General features: G+C 38.8%; 1 protein-coding gene across 2 annotated transcripts in view; it reads left to right on the forward strand.

Moving 5' to 3' along the window:
• Positions 1-25,531, forward strand: part of kcnh2a (potassium voltage-gated channel, subfamily H (eag-related), member 2a) — a 45,117-nt gene extending 19,586 nt beyond the window's left edge. Inside the window, exons 6-15 of one of the 2 annotated variants that reach the window (XM_042718211.1) lie at positions 17,691-18,113; positions 18,687-19,083; positions 20,383-20,582; positions 20,734-20,986; positions 22,175-22,368; positions 22,450-22,570; positions 22,648-22,905; positions 23,555-23,750; positions 23,845-24,037; positions 24,124-25,531. In XM_042718211.1, coding sequence (XP_042574145.1) covers positions 17,691-18,113; positions 18,687-19,083; positions 20,383-20,582; positions 20,734-20,986; positions 22,175-22,368; positions 22,450-22,570; positions 22,648-22,905; positions 23,555-23,750; positions 23,845-24,037; positions 24,124-24,516 — 2,628 coding nt within the window. In that variant the 3' untranslated portion in view covers positions 24,517-25,531. The remainder of the gene's footprint in view (positions 1-17,690; positions 18,114-18,686; positions 19,084-20,382; positions 20,583-20,733; positions 20,987-22,174; positions 22,369-22,449; positions 22,571-22,647; positions 22,906-23,554; positions 23,751-23,844; positions 24,038-24,123) is intronic. The other variant, XM_042718212.1, reaches the window with a different exon arrangement.
• The last annotated feature ends 1,465 nt before the right edge of the window (positions 25,532-26,996 follow it).

Below are 26,996 nucleotides of genomic sequence, written 5' to 3' on the forward strand. Positions count from 1 at the left end.
GTAAATTTAAATTTTTTTGGAAAACCTAAATTACAGACTTTTAAATAGATTTAGACATTGAAAGTTGAAAGAAAATATTGACAGTTTGAGAGCAGACATTTACACACAAGTCTGACATTGAAACACTAGCGCATACAAATTTAAAATTCTGATGTGAATCCAAATTATATATTCTGAAAACAATGCATAATGCCCCCTGGCAATAAATCAGCAGAGTTGATGGTAAAGTCACATAGACTGTGACATCATAAAAACAAATAAACACCATTTCTTTCCAAAGAACTGTTTGTGGGAGACTTGAAGTTTGAATAATTTATCATTCCTTCAGAATTATGTATAATGACTTCAGGCATCTTCATTTTAATATACTGTTTATCTTCACAACAGCCTGCTCTTCTTTTCTGTCTTTACTCATAAACCCAAGCATGATATTATTATGCATTATTCTAGGAGCATGAGAAATTCTCACTGATATTAAGAATTGTTTGTTGTAGTGGCATGATAAAATTATTTCTTAGTTTTGTCCAGGTTTACTATCTTTACGATCAATTCAGTGACCTTAGTGTCTGTCACACTTCATGAAAGGCCTTCAGAGAGAAAACATCTGGAGTCACATTCAATGCAGCCTAAAGTGTTAGTATATTAAAAGAAATCTTATTATCTTTGCCAAGGGTTTTTTGACTCACGTTAATGACAGGAGTTAGTCATCATGACTCAGAAAACAGACATACCATACAGTGCATTTTCTTTTGATGTCTTTGTATAAAATAGCTATTTTACATTGTGTCTCATGCAGTGTCATTATTGGTTAAACTAGATAGCTGTCAGTGTGTTGACATCTGAAAGGTGACTTAACATGCATGTTGTCAGTCATGGGCTAGTAATTATGTTGTCAGGGGTCATTCAGAGTTAACACATGACTTACTGATCAATTGTTTTTATAGCGAATGCTAACCAGCACATACCAAAAACATAAGTGAACGGTCAAAGATGTATTTAGAAGGGTGTAGAGCTTTGTTTTTTATTGTTGTTTGGCAGTGAGTGCTTAGTAATTTATTTTGGTAACACGTTGCAATAAGATTCAGTTAGCTAATGCATTTGGTATCTTGAACCAACAATTAACAATAACCTACCTTAATAAATGTTGTAAAAGTCATGTAAATTTTTGTGCACACTTTACTCTTCGAACATTTGGTAACTTCACTTTTATTCAAAAAGTACACATTAAATTGTAATTATTTTACAATGTTAAAAAAACAAACAAATGCTGTTCTTTGGACCTTACATCAAAAAGTGGTCTGTAGTTTCCACAAAAATATTAAGCAGTTGTTTTCAACATTGATAATAATAAAAAATGTTTCTTGCGGAGCAAATCTGTATATTAGAATGATTTCTGAAGGATCGTGTGACACTGAAAACTGTCATAATTAAAATTAAGCTTTGCCATCATTGGAATAAACTACATTTTAATAACGTTAAATATCTTACATATCTAAAAGTGTTAAAATATCTTAAAATATCTTACTCTTAATATCTTAAAATAGTAGTGTATATTAATAAATTGTATCACTTCAAGCTGTATGAATTAATGTATTATTCCTATTATATAACTATATTACTATTCACCTAGATTAATAAATGCTGTAAAAATGTTGTTCATTGTTAGTTCATGATACCTGATGGTAACAAATTGAAGCTTATTGTAAAGGGTTCTCTATCTTTTGATTGAGAATAAGTATACTGATGTGTATATGTGAGCAAAGACCAACATTTGGTAGAAAAAGGTTATTAATGGCATACACTGGCTTGGCTTTAAGTTCACACATGTAGTTTAAGTATGATTAAACCTAATGTTGGTGACAATTATCATAACAGAAGCTAGTTAGAGGTGAGGGTCTGTAACATGCCTGGGAGCTGGGCACATAGAGAAAAAAAAAACTTGTTTTTGAGCGTGTTTGTGCTTATCAGGGGAACAGAGGATATCCATCAAGCCCTGCAGCTGGGCTACTGAGAGCGAGGAGGTGGATCAGTCAGCCAGCAGCAATTACATCTCTTGCCGAGTGGGACTTCCACAGAGAAGAGAGAGAGAGAAAGAACTAGAGGAACACACACAAACACAGTGTTTCTGAAAGCGAGGGAGGGAGGGAGGGATGGAGAGGAATACCACAGGCAGTTAACTCTCTTTAAAAGGCAAAGCGTGCAAAAAGTGGAACAGCTGCCCTGACAGCGTGACGATGGATCCATGCTGCTGCCATTCAGCCTCATATTGTCTTTTCTGGTTTTTGTGCGAGAATCGAATGTGAAGATGGACAGTTTATTCATGTTGTGCTGATTCACTTGGAGTGATCGAAACAGCTTGGAAAGGTGCTGAGCAGCAGTAGGACTTGAAAGACTGGATGATTTGCTTTCCAATTTTGAAGGATGGAAAAAGTGAGCGAAATTTAAAGACCAATCAGGGTTTTATTAGAAGAGATACATTCTGAAAGAGAAGCCCTTCAGACTGACGGAACTGAAGTGGTCCACCTCAGAGGATGAGAGTGTTGGCTGTTCCTGAAAGCAGTGGGTGAGATGAACCGAGGTGTTTAGACAGCTATCTGTATGGGGCAGAACTATGTCCTTTAGTGCCAGAGGCAGCATTCCTCAGGAGGGGGTGCAAGGGAGCAATGAGTGGAAAAACACACGGGTCAAGAGGGCTGTTCGCATCTCTAGTATTGTCGCACAAGAGGTGAGTTCCCAAGGAAGGTACACTTTGTTTTTACCACTTGATATACACTGCTTGAAAAAGTTTGTGGTCAGTAAGAATTTAGTTTTTTTTTTTATTCTTTCATTCAACAAGAACACATTAAACTGATCAAAAATGATAGTAAAAATACTTATGATGTTGCAGAAGATTTCTATTTCAAATAAATGCTGTTCTTTTAAATATTCTATTTATCCAAAAAAAAAAAAAAAAAAAAAAAAAAAAAAAAAATAAGCTGCAGATGTTCCTGAGCACAAAATTAGCATATTAAATGATTTCTGAAGGATCATGTGATACTGAATTTACTGAAGTAAATCCAGCTTTGCCATCACAGGAATAAATTATGTATTTTTAAATATATTAAATCAGAAAACTTTTTTTTTTTCATTGTAATAACATTTTACAGTATTATTTTTACTATTACTCAATAAATACTATTATTTAGTACTATTTTTACTGTAATTTTATACAAATAAATGCAGCCTTAGGGAACATAAGGGCCAACTTCCAAAAACATAAAAGAAAAAAATCTTACCGACCCCAAACATTTAGACGGTAGTGAATTTCACATTGAAATATAGGTAAACTCAGACTATAAAAAGTTCAATTCTTTGGAATTCGGTAATGTTCTGTGTATTTAAAGTATAAGGAAACATTGATTTTAAATCAGTTGTAATCTAATGGTAGTCTGTGTGTGATTTGTCTCCAGTATTGAGAGACTGGAGTGAAGAAATATTTCAGGAATTACTGTACGTATTCTGGACAGCGTCTATAAAAGCATTCCCATCATTATCATTGTCACAAATCTCATTTTTGAATGTTAACAAAATATAAATATATACCTTTCATATTTACTGCAGTCAATTCATAGAAAGGAAAACAGGATTGCAATTTTGCTTTTTAAAATGACTTTTAAAAAGTTATTTCACATTATTATTTCCTTGTGCACTTGAGATACTTCACTCAAAAATAATAGTCAACATGAGGGTGAGTAAATTATTCTAGAATTTAATTTTGGGATAAATTATTCCCTGTAAATGGTTACAGTAGGATGTGCCTGTTCCTTTATTTTTTTTGTGACGAAAACACAGGACATGAACACTGGCACAGGACAGAAACACTGGCATTTGTATCTGCCCAGAGCCTTGTGTTGGCGGCATGTAAGATTGGTGTTGTTGTATCAGAACTGGGCTCTGCTCACCACAGTCTCAGCAGTCAGGTCAAGCACCCTACATTCATCTCAACACAAGGATGCCCTTGACTGCCACACCATTGTCTGTGAGGCACTGAGACAATCGCTCACTGCAAATGGTAGTGCCCTATGGGCTGTAGCTTCCTTGATCGATGGTTGCCCTTTCTGACTGCTTGCCTGTGAGATTAACTTTCAAATGACAGCTCTCTTCTTTAGTGCAATACGTCTAAAGCTTCTACCTGTGATGTTTCTTCACAGTCAGATTAGGATGCTCTGGAGCTGGATATCGCCTGGTTGCTCTTTGAAGGCTGTTGAGCAGCATTGTTAATTGATTTGAGGGAGATTATTATGTACCGCAGTAATGGTCTTTTAATGGAGGGTCTTTCTGTGTGAGTGGAGTCCCCATACCTATTCCCACGATCTAGTCACCCTTCTGTTCCACAGAAGAGGGCTACTTCAGTGAATAGTCAGGGTAGCCTGAGGGTTACAGTGGGGGCCTTCCGAGTGAATCTCCGTTGGCCCCCCACTCCTCTAGCACTCCCCAAGCTGTGGAGCAGCCAGGTGAATGTGTTGGTTCCTGGTACTGGGGTCTGGTCGTTTCATTCAGTGCCATTTTTCCAGAAGTGCATGAGGGGGTGACTAGGTCGTGCACCTTTTTCTGGCCAAAGTTGATATGTTGTGTACGGCACCCTTTTTTGCCTGGATGGAGGTGATGTGGTGGGTTATGCTGAGTACCCTCGGTGGAGCACATGGTTGCGATGCAATTGTGTCCAAGGAGAGCTTTCTAACCCTTGTCTCCCATCCAGGGCCTGTAAGTTCTCATTCGTACATACGGCTAAGGCTTATGGTGCCGCTGGGTTGCACAAGGGTAGTTCTGACCCAGGGTTGATGCAGAAGCTGCGCACAGTGACGGACCTTGCCTTGAGAGTGCCGAAAGTCACTGCGCGCTCCCTGGGTCAGACAATGGCCTCGTTGTTGGTCCAAGAACGCCATCTCTGGCTGAACCTGGCGAATATGCTGGAGATCGTTTTCTCAACTCCCCCGACTCCCAGGCTGGCCTTTTCGGCAATACAGTCTAGAGCTATGCCCACCAGTTCTCAGCTGCCCAGAAGAGACTTTCAAGCAAATTCTACCCTGGCGGCCCGCTGCTGTTTTCACCCCACCGCCAGCTGCACCCCCACCAAACCAGGTGGCAAGCGGAATTGCAAAAGGCCCTGAGACGGGGAAACCCAGAGGTGGAAGGGACAGCTCTTCGGGAGATGGTGACCACACAACTCCCTCCCCTTTTGTTCCTTTTCTTGTTAGAATATTTTGTTTCCTTTTCTTTTTGTTCCACCCAAACCATCAAAAAAAGGAGCAGTTCCAAGAGGACGCGGATGATGCTGTCATGCTATGCCTGGACAGCCTCATCCCCCTGTAAGGGAAACAGGTCAATTTAGCTCAAAGGGAATCATTTAAGATTTTAAAGGGAATTTGAACAGAATTACTGTTTCACGGCTGATCACTGAAACGGCCAGCGATTCACTGAACGAGCCGTTTAACATCAAATCTGCGCTGGATATTAATATCCAAAGTATAGTGAAAACACTATTTATTAGCACAGTAACAAGATCGGCAGTTTAAGACATTAACTTGTGAGCACAAAACACAAGATACTTCTCCTTTTCAATATAAATAAGGCTTTATTAGATAAATCTAAGACATATAAACTAATCTAACACATAAGCACACGCACTCACACATTCACACAAGTTGCAGTAGGATAGAACGTTAGGAAAGAGTGAGTTTAAGAGAATGAAAATGTGAAATCCCAAGTTTACAGCAATACGTGAAATTGCATAGACATGAACAACTATTTAATCACTTAATTAACCCTCGCACTGAGTTCCTCAATGAGGTTAAAATTATATTAGATAACACCAGTACAGATGTGAGTCTGGAGGTTACTTGCGTTGCCTGTTTAACGGGGTTCCCTTTTGTTGTAGCTGAAAAGGGGGTTTCCCGAAGTTGCTGATTGGCTGGAAGTTCAGTAGTCGTTGAAGTGACGTCTTGGGAAGCCCGTGGTTGGGCGTTGGCTGAAGATGCGGAGTTGTGGGCTGGTTGAAGTTGAACGGGCACTCGAGGTCAGACTCGGAGACACGGCGTTACAAAACTTAACTCAGAACACGAAACTCTCAAACGGAAAAGAAAAGAAACTAAAGTAAAAGAACAGAAGTAAAGTTTGACGAGACTAGGTGGTGTTTCTTCTCATCGTGGCTAAGTAGCAGCAGGCGTGCAGGCCGAAGCACGCTGGAACGGCGCTCGAAGAACGCTAGAAGTGATGACAAAGCATGACTAAAAGCTAAACTACAAGCAAAGCTAAAAGCCGGCATGACTGATAGCAAAAGCTTGACAAAAGCTAAAAGCTAAAAGCAAAATTTGATGGTGTCCTGAGTATTTAAACTGGCATTTTGGCCACACCTCAAATGTTGTCTTGACCAATTAGATACTGTCTTTTCTCAGGGTGTTGCATTGTCGGTCCCACCCATTCATAAATCATATGTTATCTTATCAAGCTCGTGGTCCGAATTTTCCCGCTCTTGCAGGGTATAATTTGGACATGATTCCTATAACAAGAATATGATACATTTGACAAATAACTAATGGTCAGAAACGTTTCAAGCAAGAATATTCGAACACACACATACTAAACATGAATATGATCCCTTAAGCTATTCAATAGTTATTTAAAAAGACATACACAATAAATTATTAGAAACATTAAAATCAAATGTGGGGGTTACATGTATGATATGGAGTTGAGCAATGGACTGATATCCATTTAGAAGTCTTTTTTGAGTTCATTTTGGTGCATATATGCATTGGAAGGCATTCTCTGTGCCATTCTGGGGAGTAAGGATATGTCCTGTGGAGACCAGAGGGGTTAACAGGTCTCCTTAGGAATTTCAGTCTGGTTTTTGCTAGGTGGGGGGAAGTCAATCCAACGATCTTGTTTAATCTCATGTCTTTACATGTGAGGTTTAGACTGTCCATTTCTTCGATTACTTGCCCCAAATTAGACAATCTCTTCTTCGAATTGAAATTGTCAATAATTGTTCCAATGGTGTTAATGTTGAAAGCTGTTCTCTGAAAGAGTTGGTTGGTTATCAGATTGTGGTGCTGGGAGTTGATTTACAACATCCTGCCTTTCTGTGGAATTCGGCTCATGTTTCAACCAGGCTCCCGATCGAATCTTTAATTTGTCTGGTTCACGCTACACCCCTCTCCTAATGCCAGCGGGCCGCAGGGCCCAGTTCGAGGACGCCATGCCTTCTCCCGCACCACTGTCCAACTGTGGAGCCAGGTAGGTGTTACACTGCACACCCAGACCCCACTTGGGGACACTATGCCTTCCGAGTCAGGTTCGTGTCCTCCACCACCCTGCCCAACCATAGTCTGTGGTTCCTCTGGTCCTGCTTTTATGGTTTCTGGGAGCCTGGCTAGCACTTCCCATCCCATCTCCCTGGCTCATTCGGACTGTCAGACTCGGCTATGCGACTCAGTTTGTCCGGCGTCCCCCCAAGTTCAAAGGCATCCAGTTCACCTCCATGCTGACCAGTGATGCTCCTGTCTTATGGGCAGAAATCACAGTCCTGCTGGCGAAGGATGCGAAAGAGCCGGTCCCTCCAGCCGATATGAGGTCAGGGTTTTACACTTACTTCATAGCATCCAAGAAAGGCTGTGGGTTACAGCTAATCTTGGACCTGTGAGTTTTGTACTGGGCCCTTCACAAGCTACCGTTCAAAATGTTGATGCAGAAACAGGCTGTCCCTGTCGCCCCACGTCTTTACGAAGGTTGTGGAGGTGGCCCTTGTTCCCATAAGACAACACTGCGTTCACATTCTCAACTATCTTGACGATTGGCTCATTCTGGCTCAGTTGTGGGACCAGTTGTGCAAGCACAGGGACATGGCCAAACTTTCAGCATGTGGTCGGACCCTGCATTTCTATGGGTAGGATTTCCCTTAGTACAGGTGTCCAGGAAAGCTGTGTTCACAGATGCCTCCACTACAGCCTGGGGTGCGATGTACAATGGGCATGCTTACTGTACATCTTGTGCTGGGCTGCTTCAAAATGCTGCTACCAGGGTGGTCTATCCTCCCGTCATATGTTGCAAGTCGCCCGCCTTCTCCTCCGATGGAGTCAGAAGCATCTGAGGTCACTTTGTGCAATTTACATTCCGGGCCCGCTCAATCATGCAGCCAACGAGCTTTTACGGCAGCATTCGCTTCCGGGAGAATGGAGTATCCATCCCTGGGCGATCCAGCAGATATGGCGACACTTCGGAGCCGCACAGGTAGACCTGTTTGCCTCTCCAGACACATCCAATTGCCAGCTGTTCTATTCCTTGACTGGGGGGAACCTCGGCACGGCTGCACTGCTAGTTGCACCTTACTGGCCCAACCGGACCTGTTTCCCAGAAACTTCAGAGATGCCCCCCCCCCCTTGATGGGACGCGGAGGTCCTAGGTGATCTACCCCAGGCGGTGGTAGACACCATCACTTCGGCAAGAGCACCCTCTATGAGGCGTGCCTATACCTTGAAGTGGAGCCTGTTCGTCGGAGATGCCCGATCAGAGCTGTGCTTTCCTTCCTTCCTTTCCTTCCTTCATCTCAATCCTGTAGACGGTGACTTTGGGGAAGCACGACCTGATCATCAGGTTCCTGAGGGGCGTGAGGAGACTAAATCCTCCTTGCCCTTACCCAGTACCCTCTTGGGATCATTACCCTTTCAGGGATCAGGTGGTGAACCTGCAAGTGCACCTACGGAAGAGGCAGACCCAATCCAACCTTTGCTCTGTTCCGTTTGCACTTTATGCCTATATATGGACCATACACAGAGCTTTAAAGTGACTAAAAGTGACGTGACATACAGCCAAGTATGGTGACCCATACTCAGAATTTGTCCTCTGCATTTAACGCATACAAAGTGCACACACACAGCAGTGAACACACACACACACCTGGAGCAGTGGGCAGCCATTTATGCTGCGGCACCCGGGGAGCAGTTGGGGGTTCGGTGCCTTGCTCAAGGGCACCTCAGTCGTGGTATTGCTGGTCCGAGACTCGAACCCACAACCTTAGGGTTAGGAGTAAAACTCTCTAACCATTAGGCCACGACTTCACCGCAAGGACCTCAGAGTAGCTCTTCATTTGTTATGGAGGCCAGCAGAAGGGAAAGGCTGTCTCCAAGCAGCCTTTCGTGTACTTGCCTCAAGTAGCCAGTGAACCAGAGAGACTATTCAGTGTCTCGCTTGCTGCGTCCTTCCTCTCTACAGATCTGATTTGTGCGCTTATTCTGCTCTTATTCAGGCCTAACACTCGTAAAGTTGCCTGCTAGTTAAACCCTGTGCTAGGCTAGGTGCCATATGTTGTGATCCCCATGGTGATCCCATGTGTGTATTCTACCACGGTACGGTTCCCCTCTTGGTGGGCCTGTGTCTTTCCCTTGGCAGACTCCACTCTACCATCCCTGCCGGTGTTGCCTCCCTCCTAACTGGGCCGGAGCCACCTCAGAGACCTTCCAAATGTTGTACTGCCCTTATTGCCCAGTCCATATGTGTAATTTCCACATGATACCTCCGTGCGGGCAGGATGTGGATTCTGCAGAGTCCCTGTAAAGGGTACGCTTTCCCAGTATTATCCAATAAGTCTTACTGTATGGGTATAGTGTAACAGCAGTAATAGACTCTCTCTACATAAACCCTGTCCTGTCTTCCACCCCAGCTGCCGCGGGTAGCATCTGTGGCACATTGGTAGGGATCCCAATTTCTCGGTCACGACATGATTCGTAGTGACCGACTGAAAGGGAATGTCTCGGTTACGTCTGTAACCCTTGTTCCCTGAAGGAGGGAACAGAAACGTCACGTCACGTCCCGTTGCCACGGTTGCTGTACCACTGCTGGGCAGCCGGGCCACCGAAAACCAGAACATGCATTGCACCTGCTGCCTACTTATGCTCCAGCAGCAGCTGGATGCAATTATCACATTTAGTTTACACTCTCTCGAAGCGAGATCCCAATTCATCGGTCACAACGTGAGGTCTCCGTTCCCTCCTTCAGGTGTTTATATATATATATATATATACAATCCTAAATTCACATTTTTTTAATTATTTTTAACATGTATAATCAGATATATGGAATAAATTCATACTATGTTAAATACACTGTAAAAAAAAATTTTGTTTGAAAAATTTTGGAAACTGACAATTAAATATTGACTCAACAAATTGCTTTCAAATAATTATCCCCAAACAAAAAGATGCATTGGGGTAATTTTAGCTTATGGTCTAAAGGTAAAATTAAAAATATAGATTCACTGAACATATTAAATTGTGTTCAGCAAATTCATCAAGTAAAAGTGAAATATCTGTGTTTGCCGAACAAGCCTTGCGGAGAAAAAAAACGCATGCGCATGCCAGACAGGCGCATGCACCTGAGAGAAACCGTTGGTATAGTGGATTCAAATGTATCTGCGCGGGAGAGTGAGGAGACTGAGGAGTCGATGCAGAAGTACGACGACAGAAGTTCAGACATCATTTCCAAACTTTTCTTCATTTAAGTTATGGTGAGTACTGAAATATGTATTTATTAAGTCTTGTTTACGTTAAAACGAGTGCAGGTCTCAATGTTTCAGCATAAAAACCGTAAAACATGGGCATTAATGTTACACTACCGTGGCCATTACACTAGCATTGGGTAAGGTTAAACGAATTAACGACTCTCCGAATGTTTTACTTGAGGACATAGTATATTGTAATGTCTGAAAAATGACAGACAAGGGAAGCTCTATTTCCGAACTTTTAATCAGAACGAAGACAGTCTATGAGATGAACACTGTCCCGGCCCTCCGAACCATGCTCGGAACTTACTTTGTTAACCCCATCACTGCCGGTGCAAAACAAACAGCAATTTCACAACTATGAAGAGTCTGTGCGCTACAATATTTTCCATAGCCTACTTAACATTGTATTTTGCAGAATAACAGTGAATTCACGACTTGGTTTCATGATAGCCTTTTATAAACTAATTTAGCCCGATACTAATATCTCATTTACTATTTATTGAACTAAATAATTTTGTCAAACTATATTGTGATTATGTTAAATGTATGAGACACTAGGTATTAGTTATATGTTTCTGTTATAACTTTTTTTTTCTCTCAATGTAGCCAAACATCGTAGGTCTGAATTCAGGCTGTATAATTTACAAAGTGGTTGGCCATTTTGTGTTTCTATGGGTTTGGTAAATGATACTTCTTCAGTGTTTTTTTGCGTTTTGTGGTACATGTATGGCAAGCTATAAGGCTCAGAATTACGTAATGTTAATTAAATCACAATTTATTAATAGCAATCTGTTAATTAATAATTAAATACTGTTGGGTTTCTCACACAAATCGATCATTTCGTGTCAGACATCAATGTGTCAGTGACAGTATTTATATCAAATTTTACCTCAAATCAGCCGTCCCCACAGCATCACTTCTGGTAAGTGAGGTCAAATTACACGATATGGCATAGAGATACGCACGAGAGATCACTTCCGCCGCTTGCATCCCATTGAGATACGCCATATTGTGTACATGACTTTGGAACAGAGTAGAGTTATAAATTATATTCAAATGAAATGCATATGTGGTGAAATTACTAGATTTAATAGAAATCAGATACATTTTAAATTAAAACTTACAACAGGCTTGAAAAAAACAGCCGATTCTCATCTTTTCTTTTGTTTTAAAATCTTTTTTACAAGAAATCCTGCAGGTCATAAAGAAATTAGTTTTTCCACCTCCAAGAAAGGATGAGTGCTAACCATTATGTCACTTTTTTTTTACCAAAATGCCAGGTATAGTGTCGTTTTTTCCTTTCTTTATCCAAGGAAAAAAGCCATGTGTTGACTTTGAAACAGAGTAGACTTTAAATTATGTGCATCTGTGGTGAAACTTACTAGATTTTCACGTCAATACATGTTTATTTTAATGCGAACAATGTGCTGTCACTTTAATTCAGTGGGTCGAGCACAGCAAAAAATAGACTCAATGCGGAAGCGCCGCACTGCTGCAGACATACCGCACCTGGAACACACTGCCGGACCGCATCCGCTTGCAGTGTGAAAGCTCTAACCGGTTAACGCACTGCAAATGGAGTATGTGTGAAACGGGCATTAGTCTGGGAACCAGTTTTGCCAAACCCCTCCCTCAGAAAATCTCTACAAACTTGAACAAATTTTATTTTATATAATTTTACATCTAATTCATTTTTTCTCAAGATTTCTAACTCTTTTTTTTTAAGATGTAACAGTAATTGATCAATATTACTCTGGGTCTTTTGCCCTTTCAGCAGTGTGGACTTGACTATCACCAGCATGCTGGTCACACAGTCCACAGTTTGCTATATTTTCCATTAGTTGCTGTACAGACTGCCTGACAACTTTTCCCCATTTAGGTCTATCTTTAGAAAGCCTTTTTTATGCAAAAGTATCATCTTTCAGCTTTGTCATTTATTTATTTTGCAGGTTTAGAAGAAGTCCATGCAGTGCCGCTTCTGCAAGTTTTCATCACCTCACCAAGACCTAATTTTCAAGCACTACAGAACTTGCCATTGGTCAGTTAATGCAACTTCCTTTCCATGTTTACACCTAGAATGTGTTTGCATTTTCAAGACAGTTGGAGCTTTAAAAACACATTTGTGGAGGGTACATCCAAAGACTGGCAACAAGGGGAATACCACATTTTCTTGTGACAACTGTGATTTTAGGGACATGTTTTTAAAATAATTGTGGTTTTGTTAATGTAAGATCTAAGGTCTAATGAGTTTTGTGTATCTTGGAATCCTGAATTGAAATGCATGATTTTTATCTACTAAGGTCTACTGTGCAGAAATGTTCAATGTATTTACCATTTAAGGTATTTTCACAATACTGTTGTAGATTTAATAAAATGTATTAAATAAAATGTGGCAGTATGGCTTGAGTGTTTAATATATATATTTTTTTCTTTTGGGGCAACGGGGAATAAACAATACAGTGAAGTTGCTTTACTAATATAAATTTACCAAAATACATTTTTAGTTTAGGTTAAACTAAAAAGGAATGCTACTACAATTTAAAATGTATAATTGGGCCAATAACATGGGTTGGTAAACTAATTTCTTTTCAATTGTTTTAACAAATTATTTCTCATTGAGCCAATGTTAACAGACTATTGCTACAATTGATAAAATTACATTTACAGAATTTCACTTGGGCCAATTGAAAATTTTAGATGTGACCAGTCACTAGAAAATTTTGAGTTGGGAAGATTAGAAATTTTTTACAGTGTAGGATAAATCAAAGTCAGTAAACAAAGTATAAAACACACTTTTTAATTTATCAGATTAGATGCCATATGTTCGCAAGGAATCTGTGTTTTATAGTATATGTACTTTAGGTTTCACTGCATAGAGCTCTGTAAGGTAATAGATGTCTTGGCTATAGATCAAAGCTGTAAATTGTCTGGTGAGTCAGTGAACAAGGAGCCAGTAAGGATAACAGTTTTTTATGGTTTGTTAGAGCTTCATTGCAGTTCCGTCCCAGAAGGCTATTTTGAGTCCCAAGGCTGGTTCCTTCACCCTTACGTCCTCTCTCTTTTCTACCCCTGCTGTGTTCTCATCTCACACTGGCCTTGGACAGACATGTCCAACCCTTCAACCTGGCAAACACATACAGCTAATTCACAAGGACAGTGTAATCATGCTACAGGAGCCAAATATATTTGCCACCAATTTTGGAAGACATTGGTAAATTGAACATGGCGTGGAATATAATGTTTGATTATATGTAAATGCAAGTAAAAGATTTGAATTATAAAGTTGATTGTTTACAGCAGTTACATTAAAAAATATCTGCAAGCTGCGATTACAATGCTGCTCACACCTGTGGAAAGCATGTTTCATGTGCAAAAACTGTCCCACTTGATGTTATGTTTGACGAAAGATTCAAGTAAATCTATAGGAAAAGTTCATCTAGAAAAACTGACCCCAATTACTTGGGTAGAATGCATTTTAGGGCTTCATGTGAGATGATGCTGGATAATCAGCACTGGGTGAATCAGGCCTTGAGATGAGGAACACAGACGGATTTTGGTGTGATTTATTATCTAAGGGGACATAAATTCAATAATGATAATGCACATTTCTGCAGGTTCATCTTCAAGAGAATTGAAGTATTGATTGAAGGTCTCAAAGTTGACTCCTCCTATACTCTGGATATTAATAAATCAAGGAAGAAAAGCTTTTTACTGGAGATAAAATACAATTAGCATCTTTGCAGAACAGCTTAATGGGTGAACTTCAAAGAAAATAAGTCACACTATTTAATTTCTTCCCAAAATTAACACTTTTCTAATAGCATGTCTTTTTTTTTCTTTTCTTTTTATTTTATTTAATTTTTTTTACTGCCATTCGAGTGTATTAAAGCATTTATGTTTGTTACATTATTTGCCTTAATATTTCTTCATGGAACAGCTTCTTTCTTGTAAGTCACTTAATAATAAGTCTGCCCAGATAAGACCTGCGTTAAATGTATGTGACAATACTGGGCTGGAGAAACTTGCAAGAGGCCCAAGAATGGCTTTTTTTTTTTTTTTTTTTTTTTTTTCTTTCTCAGAGCGTCTATTTATAAAGTGCAAACAACTTGCATTATTGCCAGTTTTGCCAAACCTTTTTCCCCTTCCTTTTAAATCTCATATCACTCCGGAAATATATTTATTTTCAATAAAAATTAAGGAAATAATCAAAAAGTTGAAAATAAAGTAATAAGTAGGGTTAGGGTAGGGGTAGGGAGGGCTTAGTTGTCCCAATAAGGTGGAATCCATTTAATAATTTGAATAAAAAATTATAATTTACACTCAATATGTTATTATTGCATACTGTTTTATAATGTACTATAATACTGAGTTGCAGATAATTGCCACTATTTGCAACAAGTGGTATAACGTGTTCTTAAAAAAAAAAAAAAAAAAACAAAAAAAAAAAAAATATATATATATATATATATATATATATATATATATATTTGTTTTCCTGGAAATGGCCATGTATTTTTTTTATTAAGTTTTTTTTTTTCTACTAAATTTATTTTTTTTTTGTTATAATTTTCAATTTTTTTTTATTTTGTTTTTTTTGCGCCCTCTTCCAATGGTCTCTCTCTCTCTCTCTCTCTCTCTCTCTCTTTCTCTCTGTGTATGTATATTTAAATGACTGGCAGCTATCTCAGAGCAGTAGCACAAACAAGACATTCAGTTTCAAAAATGGCTTTATCTCAAAACTGTAGCATTTTTTATCAAAGTGTTTTAGAGCAATAGTTACACAGCATAGAGCATAGCAGTAGATGGACTGCAAGATACCAGAGAAGCAACCACTAAATGGAAGTAGAAGTCAGCAGAAAAGAAGCATAGATATAGGTGGTGGACAGGTCCTGGATCCTGAGGAGAGCAGCTCCTGCACTCACCGTTCTCCAGGAATGCTAGATGAATCAGGGATTCTGCTACTTGAGCCGTGAGCAGTGGCGGTCAGAAGATTATTTGTGGATCATGATTCTGACCTTGGTGCTGAAGCCATTGAACAAGCTCTCTCAGTCCTGTGCTCCTTCTGTTCAGTCTCAGCCTTCATTTCAGACACACATGCCTTGCAAACAAAGCTCCCAATGCCTCTGCTTTTGGGACAAGACGAGTCCCATTGTTGGCCATGAGAGCAGAGAGGTAAGAGCAGCCAGAGACTTTGAGATTGAAATATTTATTTATTTATTTATTTATTTATTTATTTATTTATTTATTTATTTATTTATTTATTTGTTTCTTTAGTTTGTAGGTTGTTTTTTTATTTTCTTTTTTTGTTTTTCTGGAAGTTAATGAGTGCTGAGGCAAGTCATGGATGGAAACTACACCAACCTTTTAGAAAAGTAAAAAAAAAAATAGATGCATGAATTAAACATAATTAATCTGGAAGCTAACTGAGATTTTGATTTTATGAGCTGTTTAGTGCAGGCATTATTTGTGAGGACAAGCATCAGTGGGATGAGGTCTTTTGATTATGAAAATAGCCTGACTTTGATTTCCATAAACAAACTACGACTAGAAGATCTGTTTTTTCTCCCACTTGCTTTTCAGTCTGCTGCGGATGTATTTCTTCATCCTAATGGTACATAATGAGCAAGAGAAGTATTAGATTAACATAAATGAATTATGATTCTGCTTCACTGGCCTTTGGTAGACTAAGTTCAAGGCTGCCGTGAAACAGAAAATCATTTGAACTTTTATTTAAATTAAATTAATCTTAAGTACATAAAAAACATTTGTACCTATGAGCTCTGAAGAATAGTTTAAATACTTTTATGAATAATATTTTTGTGTTGGTGTGTTTATTAGTATAATCAGTAGATTACAAGTAAGAGTGATTAAAACTCTCTCACTGGAGCTTTGAGCAAATGACTAATCGCTGGTCACCTCTTTAGGGGCCTGGAAAAAATAATGAGATGAAGTTTTCCGCCTAAGAGGGTGTTTACAAGTGTAAAGCATTAATGTTCTCCCTGCAGTGATGTGTACTCAGTGGATATCTCAGAGACTAAACACGGCTTCATTACTTCACCCACACTGAGTTACGGCCCACTCGGTTCCTGTCAGAAACATGATAATATCTCTGTCCTACAGCGAGCTTTGTAAAAGGTTTTGAAAAATTGGGGGAAGAAAACAGACTAAACAGTTTCTGGTTTAACTGGCTGGTCTATGAAAATGAATGTGTGGAAAAATTAACTTTTACATTTGTACATTTCAGTATAAAAACTGGAGGCACAAATAATCTTTGATTGTATTATACTAAAATCGAATTAAAAACCTAAATTATTCAGTAAAATTATTCATACAATTGTACACTATACCCTTCAAAAAAACTGAGGTCAGTAAGAGTTTTTAAAAATTATTTAAAAATAATTCTATTACTGTCACCAAGCCTGCATTTATTTAATACAAATAAAATACAGTAAAAACAGTTATATTATGAAATCTTACAATTTAAAATAACTGTTTTCTATTTGAATATATGTTAAAATTTAATTTATTTGTGTAAAGGCAAAGCTGAATTTTCAGCAGCCATTACTCCAGTCTTCAGTGTCACATGATCTAAAATGCTGATTTGCTGCTCAAGAGACAGTTCTTTTTATCAAAAATAAATGAACAAAGATATAATAAAAAATACAGTTGTTGCTGTTGTGGAGACTGTGAAACTTGGATGAATAGTAAGTACAAAAGAACAGCATTCATTTGAAATATAAATCTTTTGATCTGTTAGATCAGTTTAATGTATCCTTGCTTAATAAAGTATTCATTTCTTTCAAAAATGGTAATTGATTGTTAAAAAAAAGTTTCACAAAACATATATCAGTGTTAGAGCTCAGTGGTAGAGCATTGCGTTAGCAGCGCAAAAGTTATGGGTTCAAATCCCTGGGAACACATGTTAAGTAAAAAAAAAATGTTAGCCTGAATGCACTGTAAGTCACTTTGGATAAAAGCGTCTGCTAAATGCATAAATGTCTGCTAAATGCATATATATTGTAATTGTCCAAATGTTTTTGCTGAATGTTTTGAGTAGAAGGTGTTTTTATCTGAAGCACTTTGACATCTAAACAGTCATAATTAATCTCATAATCTGAAAAGAGCTCTCATTGTGAAGTATATTTCTCCTCAGGTGCTGTCTCTGGGTGCAGATGTCCTTCCTGAGTATAAGCTCCAGGCTCCCCGAATCCACAAATGGACCATTTTACACTACAGCCCCTTCAAAGCAGTCTGGGACTGGGTCATCTTGCTGCTGGTCATCTATACGGCGATCTTTACACCTTATTCGGCTGCGTTCCTGCTCAGCGATGAGGAAGAGGCCGCCATGCAGCGCTGCGGCTACTCTTGCAGTCCACTCAACGTGGTGGACCTCATTGTAGATATCATGTTCGTAGTGGACATTGTGATTAACTTTCGCACAACCTACGTGAACAGCAACGATGAAGTGGTCAGTCAGCCCGGCCGAATAGCCATCCACTATTTTAAAGGCTGGTTCCTCATTGACATGGTGGCCGCCATTCCTTTCGATTTGCTCATTTATCGCTCTGTGGAAGATGTGAGTGAACTTATGGGTAATTTTGGTTTTTAAAGGAATAGTTCACATATAAATTAAGAGTTTGCTGAAAATGTACTCAACCACAAGCCATCAAAGATGTATATTAGCTGTTTCTTCATCAGAACAGATTTGGGAAAATTTAGCATTACATCACTTGCTCACCAATGGATCCTCTGCAGTGAATGGGTGCCGTCAGAATGAGAGTCCAAACAGCTGATAAAAGCATCACAATAATTGGAGACCAATAGAGAGTTTGATAAAAATCCATCAAGACATTTTTAACTTTAAACCATTGCTTCTGGCTAAAATGCAAGTTTTCTATTCATAATAATGCTTTCTCATTCTGACGGCACCCATTCACTGCAGATGATCCATTGGTGAACAAGTGATTTAATGCTAAATATCTTAAAATCTGTATTGATAAAGAAATAAACTCATCTTGCATGTCCTCAGAGTGAGTAAATTTTCAGGAAATGTTCATTTTTGCGTGAAGTATTCTTTTTATTATGCTGTTATAGCTTCTGCTAACCATCTCTTAACCTTTCAATCCTCATTGTTTTCCTGTATTGACAGACGACGACTCTGATAGGTCTGTTGAAGACTGCTCGGCTGCTGCGATTAGTGCGTGTGGCACGTAAACTCGATCGCTACTCTGAGTATGGAGCCGCGGTGCTCTTTCTCCTCATGTGCACCTTTGCACTAATTGCTCACTGGCTGGCCTGCATCTGGTATGCTATTGGGAATGTGGAGAGGAACGGCCCGTCTCGGATCGGTTGGCTTGATTCTTTGGGTGAACAGCTGGGGAAGCCGTATAATAAGACAAATCCTGCATCAGGACCCTCTATTAAAGATAAATATGTCACTGCCCTCTACTTCACCTTCAGCAGCCTCACCAGCGTGGGATTTGGAAACGTCTCCCCAAACACCAACTCTGAGAAGATCTTCTCCATCTGTGTCATGCTTATTGGAGGTTAGTGTTTATTCTTATGTCAGCAGAATTGATTTACTTTTTTTTTTTTTTTTTTGGGATCTGCAATTGGGTGCTACTGTGTGAGGTCCACTGAACATAAAAAAATCATCTCTGGCATCAATACATCATGTACTGTAGGTGTACACTGATGTTCAAAAGTTTAGGTTTCTTTTGTTCTGTATGCTCTTCATTTATTTATTTAGGCTGCATTTATTTAATCAAAATACCGTAACAAAATAGTTTTCTATTTTAATATGTGACCCTGGACCATAAAAGAAAAATCGATAATTTTGACCCATACAATGTATTTTTGTCTATTGCTACAAATATACCCCAGCGACTTAAGACTGGTTTTGTGCTCCAGGGTCACATATATTTTAAATTGTAATGTCACTGTGATGTTAAAGTAAAATATTCACACACACACACAAACAACTATGAAGATTCGTGAACCTCTCGGATTGGCTAACGGGGTCCATGCTGGTTGTAATACACACAAATGACAAAGTGGTTTATTTAACAAGTTTTGTTACAAGTTACATTGCAAAAATCAGCCAGCACAGTCTTGAAATATGCAAGCGACATTATTTATAATATTGATATTCGTTCATTTCATGTTTACATGATCCAGCGATATTTTCAACATTAAATAAAAAGACTGTGTGAATAAAACTTTGTTTTTGTTATCAGTAGCTCATATTTAGATGATCACACAGAGTTTTATATGGCAGTATGATGCAAAGTCTTTAAAAAATGAAGGAAAACATGTCCTCCGTGAATCTCTATGTACAGTTAGCTTTACTACCACCGATATATGTGTGGGTCTGTTGACATCATCTTATGTTTTGATTATTTGGTTTTATGAGAAAAACAGAAGCATGCTGAATGTTCTGATTTTCTGTTTTGCAACAGCTATGATAAGTAATAAATATAGTGAAATTACTGACCCCAAACATTTGAACAGTAGTGTATAATATAATATAATATAATGTGAATTTTTTATTTATCCTTTATGATTAATATTCTGATATTTTCATGCACGGTATTTATATTTTAGAAAGGGGGTCCATCACAAGGATATTATCAAAATTGGGGGTTTTTTGCTTTAAAAAAAACCTAGGTCTAAACTTTCAATTAAAAAAATGTCTATGGGCTGATAAAGGCCCTACTTATAAAGAATCAATTATAGTAAACTTCCCACAAAACTTGATAAGTAGACATGCCTTTTGGGGGGCATTTTGAAGACTAAAGTGGATCAATCTTTGACACTGCTCTGAAAAAATTGTGTTTTTTTCACAGCGCTGATGTATGCTAGCATATTTGGAAATGTGTCAGCCATCATCCAGAGGCTGTACTCCGGCACCGCGCGTTACCACACTCAGATGCTGCGGGTTCGGGAGTTCATCCGTTTCCACCAGATTCCCAACCCACTCAGGCAAAGGCTGGAGGAGTATTTTCAGCATGCTTGGTCCTACACTAACGGCATAGACATGAATGCTGTGAGTCACAGAGCCACATACAGAATAGCCCTCTTGTGAACACCTGGGCGTACTCAATTTTTTCCACTCTGTTTATTTTTGCATACACACATGACACAGCACATAACGTGGTGCCATTTATCACATTAACCTGTGTTTTATCACATTGCAGGTGCTGAAGGGGTTCCCAGAGTGCTTACAGGCAGACATCTGTTTGCATCTGAATCGTACATTGCTGCAGAACTGTAAAGCTTTCAAAGGCTCCACTAAAGGTTGCTTACGTGCTTTGGCTATGAAGTTCAAGACTACACACGCTCCACCTGGAGACACCTTGGTCCACGCTGGTGATGTCATTTCAGCGCTGTACTTCATTTCTCGTGGCTCCATTGAGATCTTAAAGGGAGATGTGGTAGTGGCCATTTTGGGTAAGTGATAAATCAAACCATCTCATTGTGATCATATGCATATATCAGGGCATTCCATGGAGCCCTTCCTCCCAAAATATAAAAACAGTATAATATAAATATAAATATTATCCAGAATTTATATATATTCTAATACAGTGACGCTATCATTTTTCTACTCACCATTAGAATACTTTTGATATTTTCAACATTAATTGATCAGACTGTATAAAACATTGTTTTAGCTCATATTTAGGTGATCACAGTTTTATATGGCAGTGTGCTTTAAAAAAATGAGGGGAAAAAATGTCCATGTTCAGTTAGAGTAAACATCTTTATATTTAATGCACATGAGCTTCAACCAATATGTATGTTGGCTGAAGTCTGTTGACTTCATCTAATGTTTTCATTAATGTTTTTATTTGAAAAACAGAAGCATGCTGGATGTACTCAGATATGAATTTTTGTTTAAAAACAGCTCTGATAATCTTAATGTACTGTATGAATATGAATATCTTTTCATCTTTAAAGACCTTTTATGGTGACACTATCTTTTTTTCTACCCACCATTAGAGTACTTTTAGATATATAAACTTGAGGAGAACAATAAAACAAATTAATGGATTATGACTGCAGAATGACTGCACTTATAAATGCAGAATGGAACAGCAAACATGTCAATTATTTTTGTTTTATTTTATTTTATTTTATTTTATTTTATTTTATTTTATTTTATTTTATTTTATTTATCCTTGGTGCATTTGTGACGTTTGAAAAATGAGAAAGCTGTTGTTGTATGGCTCCATCTTGTGGACATTTTTATTATTTTTCGTGCTAGGTTTCTTTTCGTGACATGTAGCACCATCTGTTGTTGATGCATAAAAACATCTGTTTTCTAAGGATGAATTTGGAATAACAACCTAGCATACTGCATGCTCTTACTCTTAAGCCGTGGTCACACTAGACTTTTAGCATGCAAAAATCCTTCGGACCCTCAACAGTCATGTCACAAACGTCACACTCTGCAGTGCTTTTTAAAAAATGAAATCAATGGAACGAAAAGTGTAGTGTGATCAGCCCTTTACTGTTTCTACCTTGTATTGCAAAAATAGAACTGGGTGGAAGTATGAATTCAAAGTGTTTAATGTCTTTTACCCGGGGAAAGATGCATTATGTGGCTCAATATCTCTTCATTTGGCTTATCCTCAGGCAAGAATGATATATTCGGGGAGCCCATTAACTTATATGCGCGTCCTGGAAAGTCAAGTTCTGATGTGAGAGCACTGACGTACTGTGACCTGCATAAAATCCACAGAGATGATATAGTGGAGGTCTTGGACATGTATCCAGAGTTCTCAGACTACTTCTGGAGCAACCTGGAGATCGCCTTCAACTTGAGAGATGTAAGCTCACACATGTCTGTGCTTTAATAGTACTTTAATAGTAGGTGCGCTTTTGAACGTTTGTCTTTATCTTCTTAACAGACTAACACTAAAGCTGGGTCAGTGAGCAGTGACACTGAAGATTCTGACCATGGCTGTCTTGACCATCACACACGAAGAGCAAAGCTGTTCTTCCAGTCCGAAAGAAACTCTATCCCACAAGGTAAGAGCAAACACCATGTGATAGCTTCTATATTCTTTCAGATTCTTGGATTTTATTTCTACTGCAATTTCTCTTAGTAGCAGATACAGAGAAAACTGAAGAAAATCTCATTAAGACGACTTTCAGAACTCAGAATTCAAGCAAGCAGCACAAGGATAGACAAGCTGCTCATCGGGACTCCGACATTTTTGCCTCCCAATCCAGCAGTGACGAAGAGGAAGAGACCCGACGGCCCACTGCGATAGTAGACTGCTCTCAGAGTCGTATCACTAGTGTCAGCAATGCTAATGGAGACAAGAACCACGACAGCAGCAACTCTTTCAATGCACTGTCAGGTAGGATTCTGATAATGTGAACTGTGACTAATCTCTTTCCTGTTAATACTGGCTTACTGTTTAATTTACAGTAGGTGTATTACATAAGTGTTATGTATTTGCTAACCTGAAAAAAGTCCCTCGATTAAAAATCCATTACTAAAAACTTTGATGCTTCAAAAAGTTCCATAAAAGATATAAAAGAAATCCATACAAATCGAGCGGTCCATTTATTTTCTGAAGAGACACAATCGCAATCGTCACTCTTCTGTGAAAAACAAAATAACAAAGGTAGTGGTCACTCTTAGGCTAAAGATTTTGAAGGTTTCAAGCTTCCGAAAGGATGCAGAAGCACCACACAAATATTGTAAAATATAAATCATTATTCACTGATAATCTCTCAAACCATTGAGCTATTAACCATTATGGCCAGATCATTGAGTCAGTGAGAACTCAAGAACCAGATATGATTCATGAATGAATCATTTGGGCTGGTTTTCATTGTATAACCACTTAAACTTCAGTATGTTTTTCACACAAATCTATTGTATGACTCCAGAAATAAGTTAACATGAGCGTGTGTAAATATAATGACCACAATTTAACTTTTGGGTGAACTCTTCTTTTGCAGTGAATGCACAATTTTGACATTACTTTTATCTTTAATCAGGCGCTCTTTCTGGGGTTTCTAACATCTTCAGCTTCTGGGGGGACTGTCGTGGCCATCAGTACCAGGAAGTACCCAGCCACAGCATGTCCTTACCCTCATCTTCGGTGCCCTCTAATACTGTCCTGCACAGTGTTACCCATCATCATTGCACTGAGGTAGAGAATAGACTGGAAATGATGCAGAGACAGCTCCACCGGTGAGATCTCGCTACTGTGTTCTTGCTATCTTGGCATCCTTTACTCTTTATCCATTTACCTTGAGCTGCATTTGTCGTCTTGTTTTTTTCAAAGATTGGAGAAGCGCATGTCAACAGACATGGGGGCCATAATGCAGTTGCTTCAGAGGCAGATGGTGCTGGTTCCACCAACCTACAGCTCTGTGACGTCCCCTATAGAAGCATCTCCAAATCCACCCAAACCAGGCCAGAAACTGACCCATCCTGTCAACCCTTTAGAGACAGAAACACCAGCCATTCTCTCTGAGGTATTACACAAACTTTCAAACCACTGTCATTCATTTTCATCAAATCTCATATGAGTCTTTAATTTATTCTCTTGGATTTTTCCTAGATACTTGACCCCCATGACTTTGTTGACAGTCCCAAAAAGTCCAGTGAAAGTCTGTCAGGTGCAATGGAGCTCCAGCTCCTGTACTCTTCCTTACAGCCCTCCTCTGAGACTCCTTCTGGGGCTTATACGGGACGATGGCCACATAGCATGGGCCACAATGCAGCATATGCCCCTGATTATCTTACAGCTCACACTGATCACCAACAAACAGTCATAGCTGATCGAGGTAGTTATAGTTTTTTAGATGCGGAGCCTATTGGAACTGTTCACCATCCACAATCTGGACTGAGGTTAGATTTGGAGTGTTCAAGACGCCTATCATTGACAGTGCAACATCACGTAGAGGATGATTCCTCAATCCAAAAACGGCATGGTTCTAATCCTGGGTGTTAAAATTGAAACTGTTATTCAGCATCTCAGTGGAAAACAATGCATACATCCTAATGGACCACAGCAATGTTGGCAGGATATTTTGAAGACCTTTTACTTCAGGTTCATATTAATTACCTCAGAAAGTCTAACGTAGAGGTATCATTAATGTCCCTGTAGTTTGGTACATTTGTGTTAGCTGGTCTAACAGTACTCGTGGTTTTTACCTGCCTCTCACTGAAAACGTTTTATTTATTTTACGAAAGTGTTCTCTCGTTATTTTGAGGTGTCAATGTAATGATTTGTATTAGCATATCAATTTTTTTTAAAAGTGTGGTTTTGTGTTTGATTGATTGTTTGTTTGGAAGTCTTGGACATATTGTAGCAATACACTGGAAAGTCCCATCGGAATATGATTTATTAGGGTTTAAATAGTCATTTGGAAAATTTATCTCAGGTGGAGGAACCCGAAGCTCATCTCTAGTAGCTGAAATACCTCAGAGTGAGTGATTCCTGGAAACACCGGTGAATCCTGCTGAATAACATGCCAGTAGTTTACATGACTGAAAAAGCATGTGTTTATATCTTTCAGGGCCATCCATTGCACAGATTTTCCCTTGAGAATATGTTATCACTCTAAATATATAATCATCAGTTTGGCCAAATGGTCAAAATGTGTTAAATGTGATTTAGACAGTTTATTAATGATAATCCATTTTGATCATAATCCATATCATTAGTGCAATTAGTGTTGAAATATACATATATAATACATAATGTAATCAGTTAACACTGGTTCATGCCAAGCACATCCAGTAGTAAGCCATACTGTAAATGTGAAAGATATTTATAGGGAATGTGGTTTATAGAAAGAGTATAGCTTGCAATGTTCATATGTATTATAACTTGTAATTTATTGCAAATCTAAGTAGGAATATTTATTGTTAGCATACTATAAATAAATTATTGTGCAGATTTTTTTCTCTTAATAACTTATAATCAAATTCACACTGAATAAATTAATTCACATAATTCACAAGTCTTGATGTTTATGAAACACATCTCATCTGACTGAATGAAAGAGAACCGTCAACCTTTCCTTGTGTTTCTCTGGTGTCAAAAATAATGTTTTTCTTTTTCTAAATGTCACCACTTCTGCAGTTCTGCTGCCAGCAAACACAGATGAAATCCATTTTCAAGACTTTGAAAAAGTTGTGGAGGAAGTCGTGGCCTAGTGGTTAGAGAGTTTGACTCTTAACCCTAAGGTTGTGGGTTTGAGTCTCGGGCCGGCAATACCACGATTGAGGTGCCCTTGAGCAAGGCACCAAACCCCCAACTGCTCCCTGGGTGCCGCAGCATAAATGGCTGCCCACTGCTCTGGGTGTGTGTTCACGGTGTGTGTGTGTTCACTGCTGTGTGTGTGCACTTTGGATGGGTTAAATGCAGAGCATGAATTCTGAGTATGGGTCACCATACTTGGCTTACTTGTCACTTTCTTTTTTTTTTTTTTTTTTTGTCACTTTCATTTATGTCAGTGGATTCATTCCATAGAGCTAGAAGGGGGAACTGAAAGGTCTCTAACCAATTTTCACTGTAGGCCTTCTGCTAAATTAAAACAGGAAGTTTGTGTGAGTCTAAATGTAATGTGTATCCTTCTGCTCATTGCTACTTCTTGTTTTGCTCTCAACCTAATGTCTAAACCTAAGCCTAAATGTCTTTTCAGCATAAGAAAAGGCCAACTTAAATATTTTAAATAGAAACATATTCATAAAATAAACACAGTTCAACCTGGCAATATGACTTTAAGACAACTGTAGCATATATAACAAGAAGGACAATTCTTTGAACTGTTTATTCAAGTGTAGCTCCTAAAAGGAAACTCAGGTTTAGTATAATAGGAAACCAGCAGAAAGAGACACACCCATTTACAAAAATAAAGGGAGTCCTGGCTTAGCCTATTATTGTTATATTTTTATATGTATGCTCCTTAATGCATACACACTGCTGTGTGTGTGTGTGTGTGCACTTTGGATGGGTTAAATGCAGAGCACGAATTCTGAGTATTGGTCACCGTACTTGGATGTACTGTATGTCACGTCACTTTCACTAATCATGTTCAAGAACCGGACAAACAACACAATAGAGGAATTCCGTCCTTCCACAACACTTGATGCTCTTTTACACTCTCAGGCAGCTTATGCTTGTAAAGCGCGGGTGTCATAAATGTATGAGGTTGCATTCAGGGGATTTTCAAATGCATTTTCGCATAAAGGACAGGGAACTACAAGGGTATCACGTCTCATCGGACAGTCTGATGTTCCTCTGGTCTGATGGCCAAATAGATCCATTCAGCGCGCTGTTACTGATGTATTGATTGGCGAATGTCCCTGCCTCTCATCAGTCATCAGCATACTCATTGTGTCCATTAGCTGTCCATCAATACTGGTGGGGACGCATGTAAGAACCGAGAGGACGCTCAAGTAGCGGAACGAGGACAATTTTCC

The sequence above is a fragment of the Cyprinus carpio genome, chromosome B2 (assembly GCF_018340385.1).
Source record: "Cyprinus carpio isolate SPL01 chromosome B2, ASM1834038v1, whole genome shotgun sequence".
NCBI classification, from domain to species: domain Eukaryota; kingdom Metazoa; phylum Chordata; class Actinopteri; order Cypriniformes; family Cyprinidae; genus Cyprinus; species Cyprinus carpio.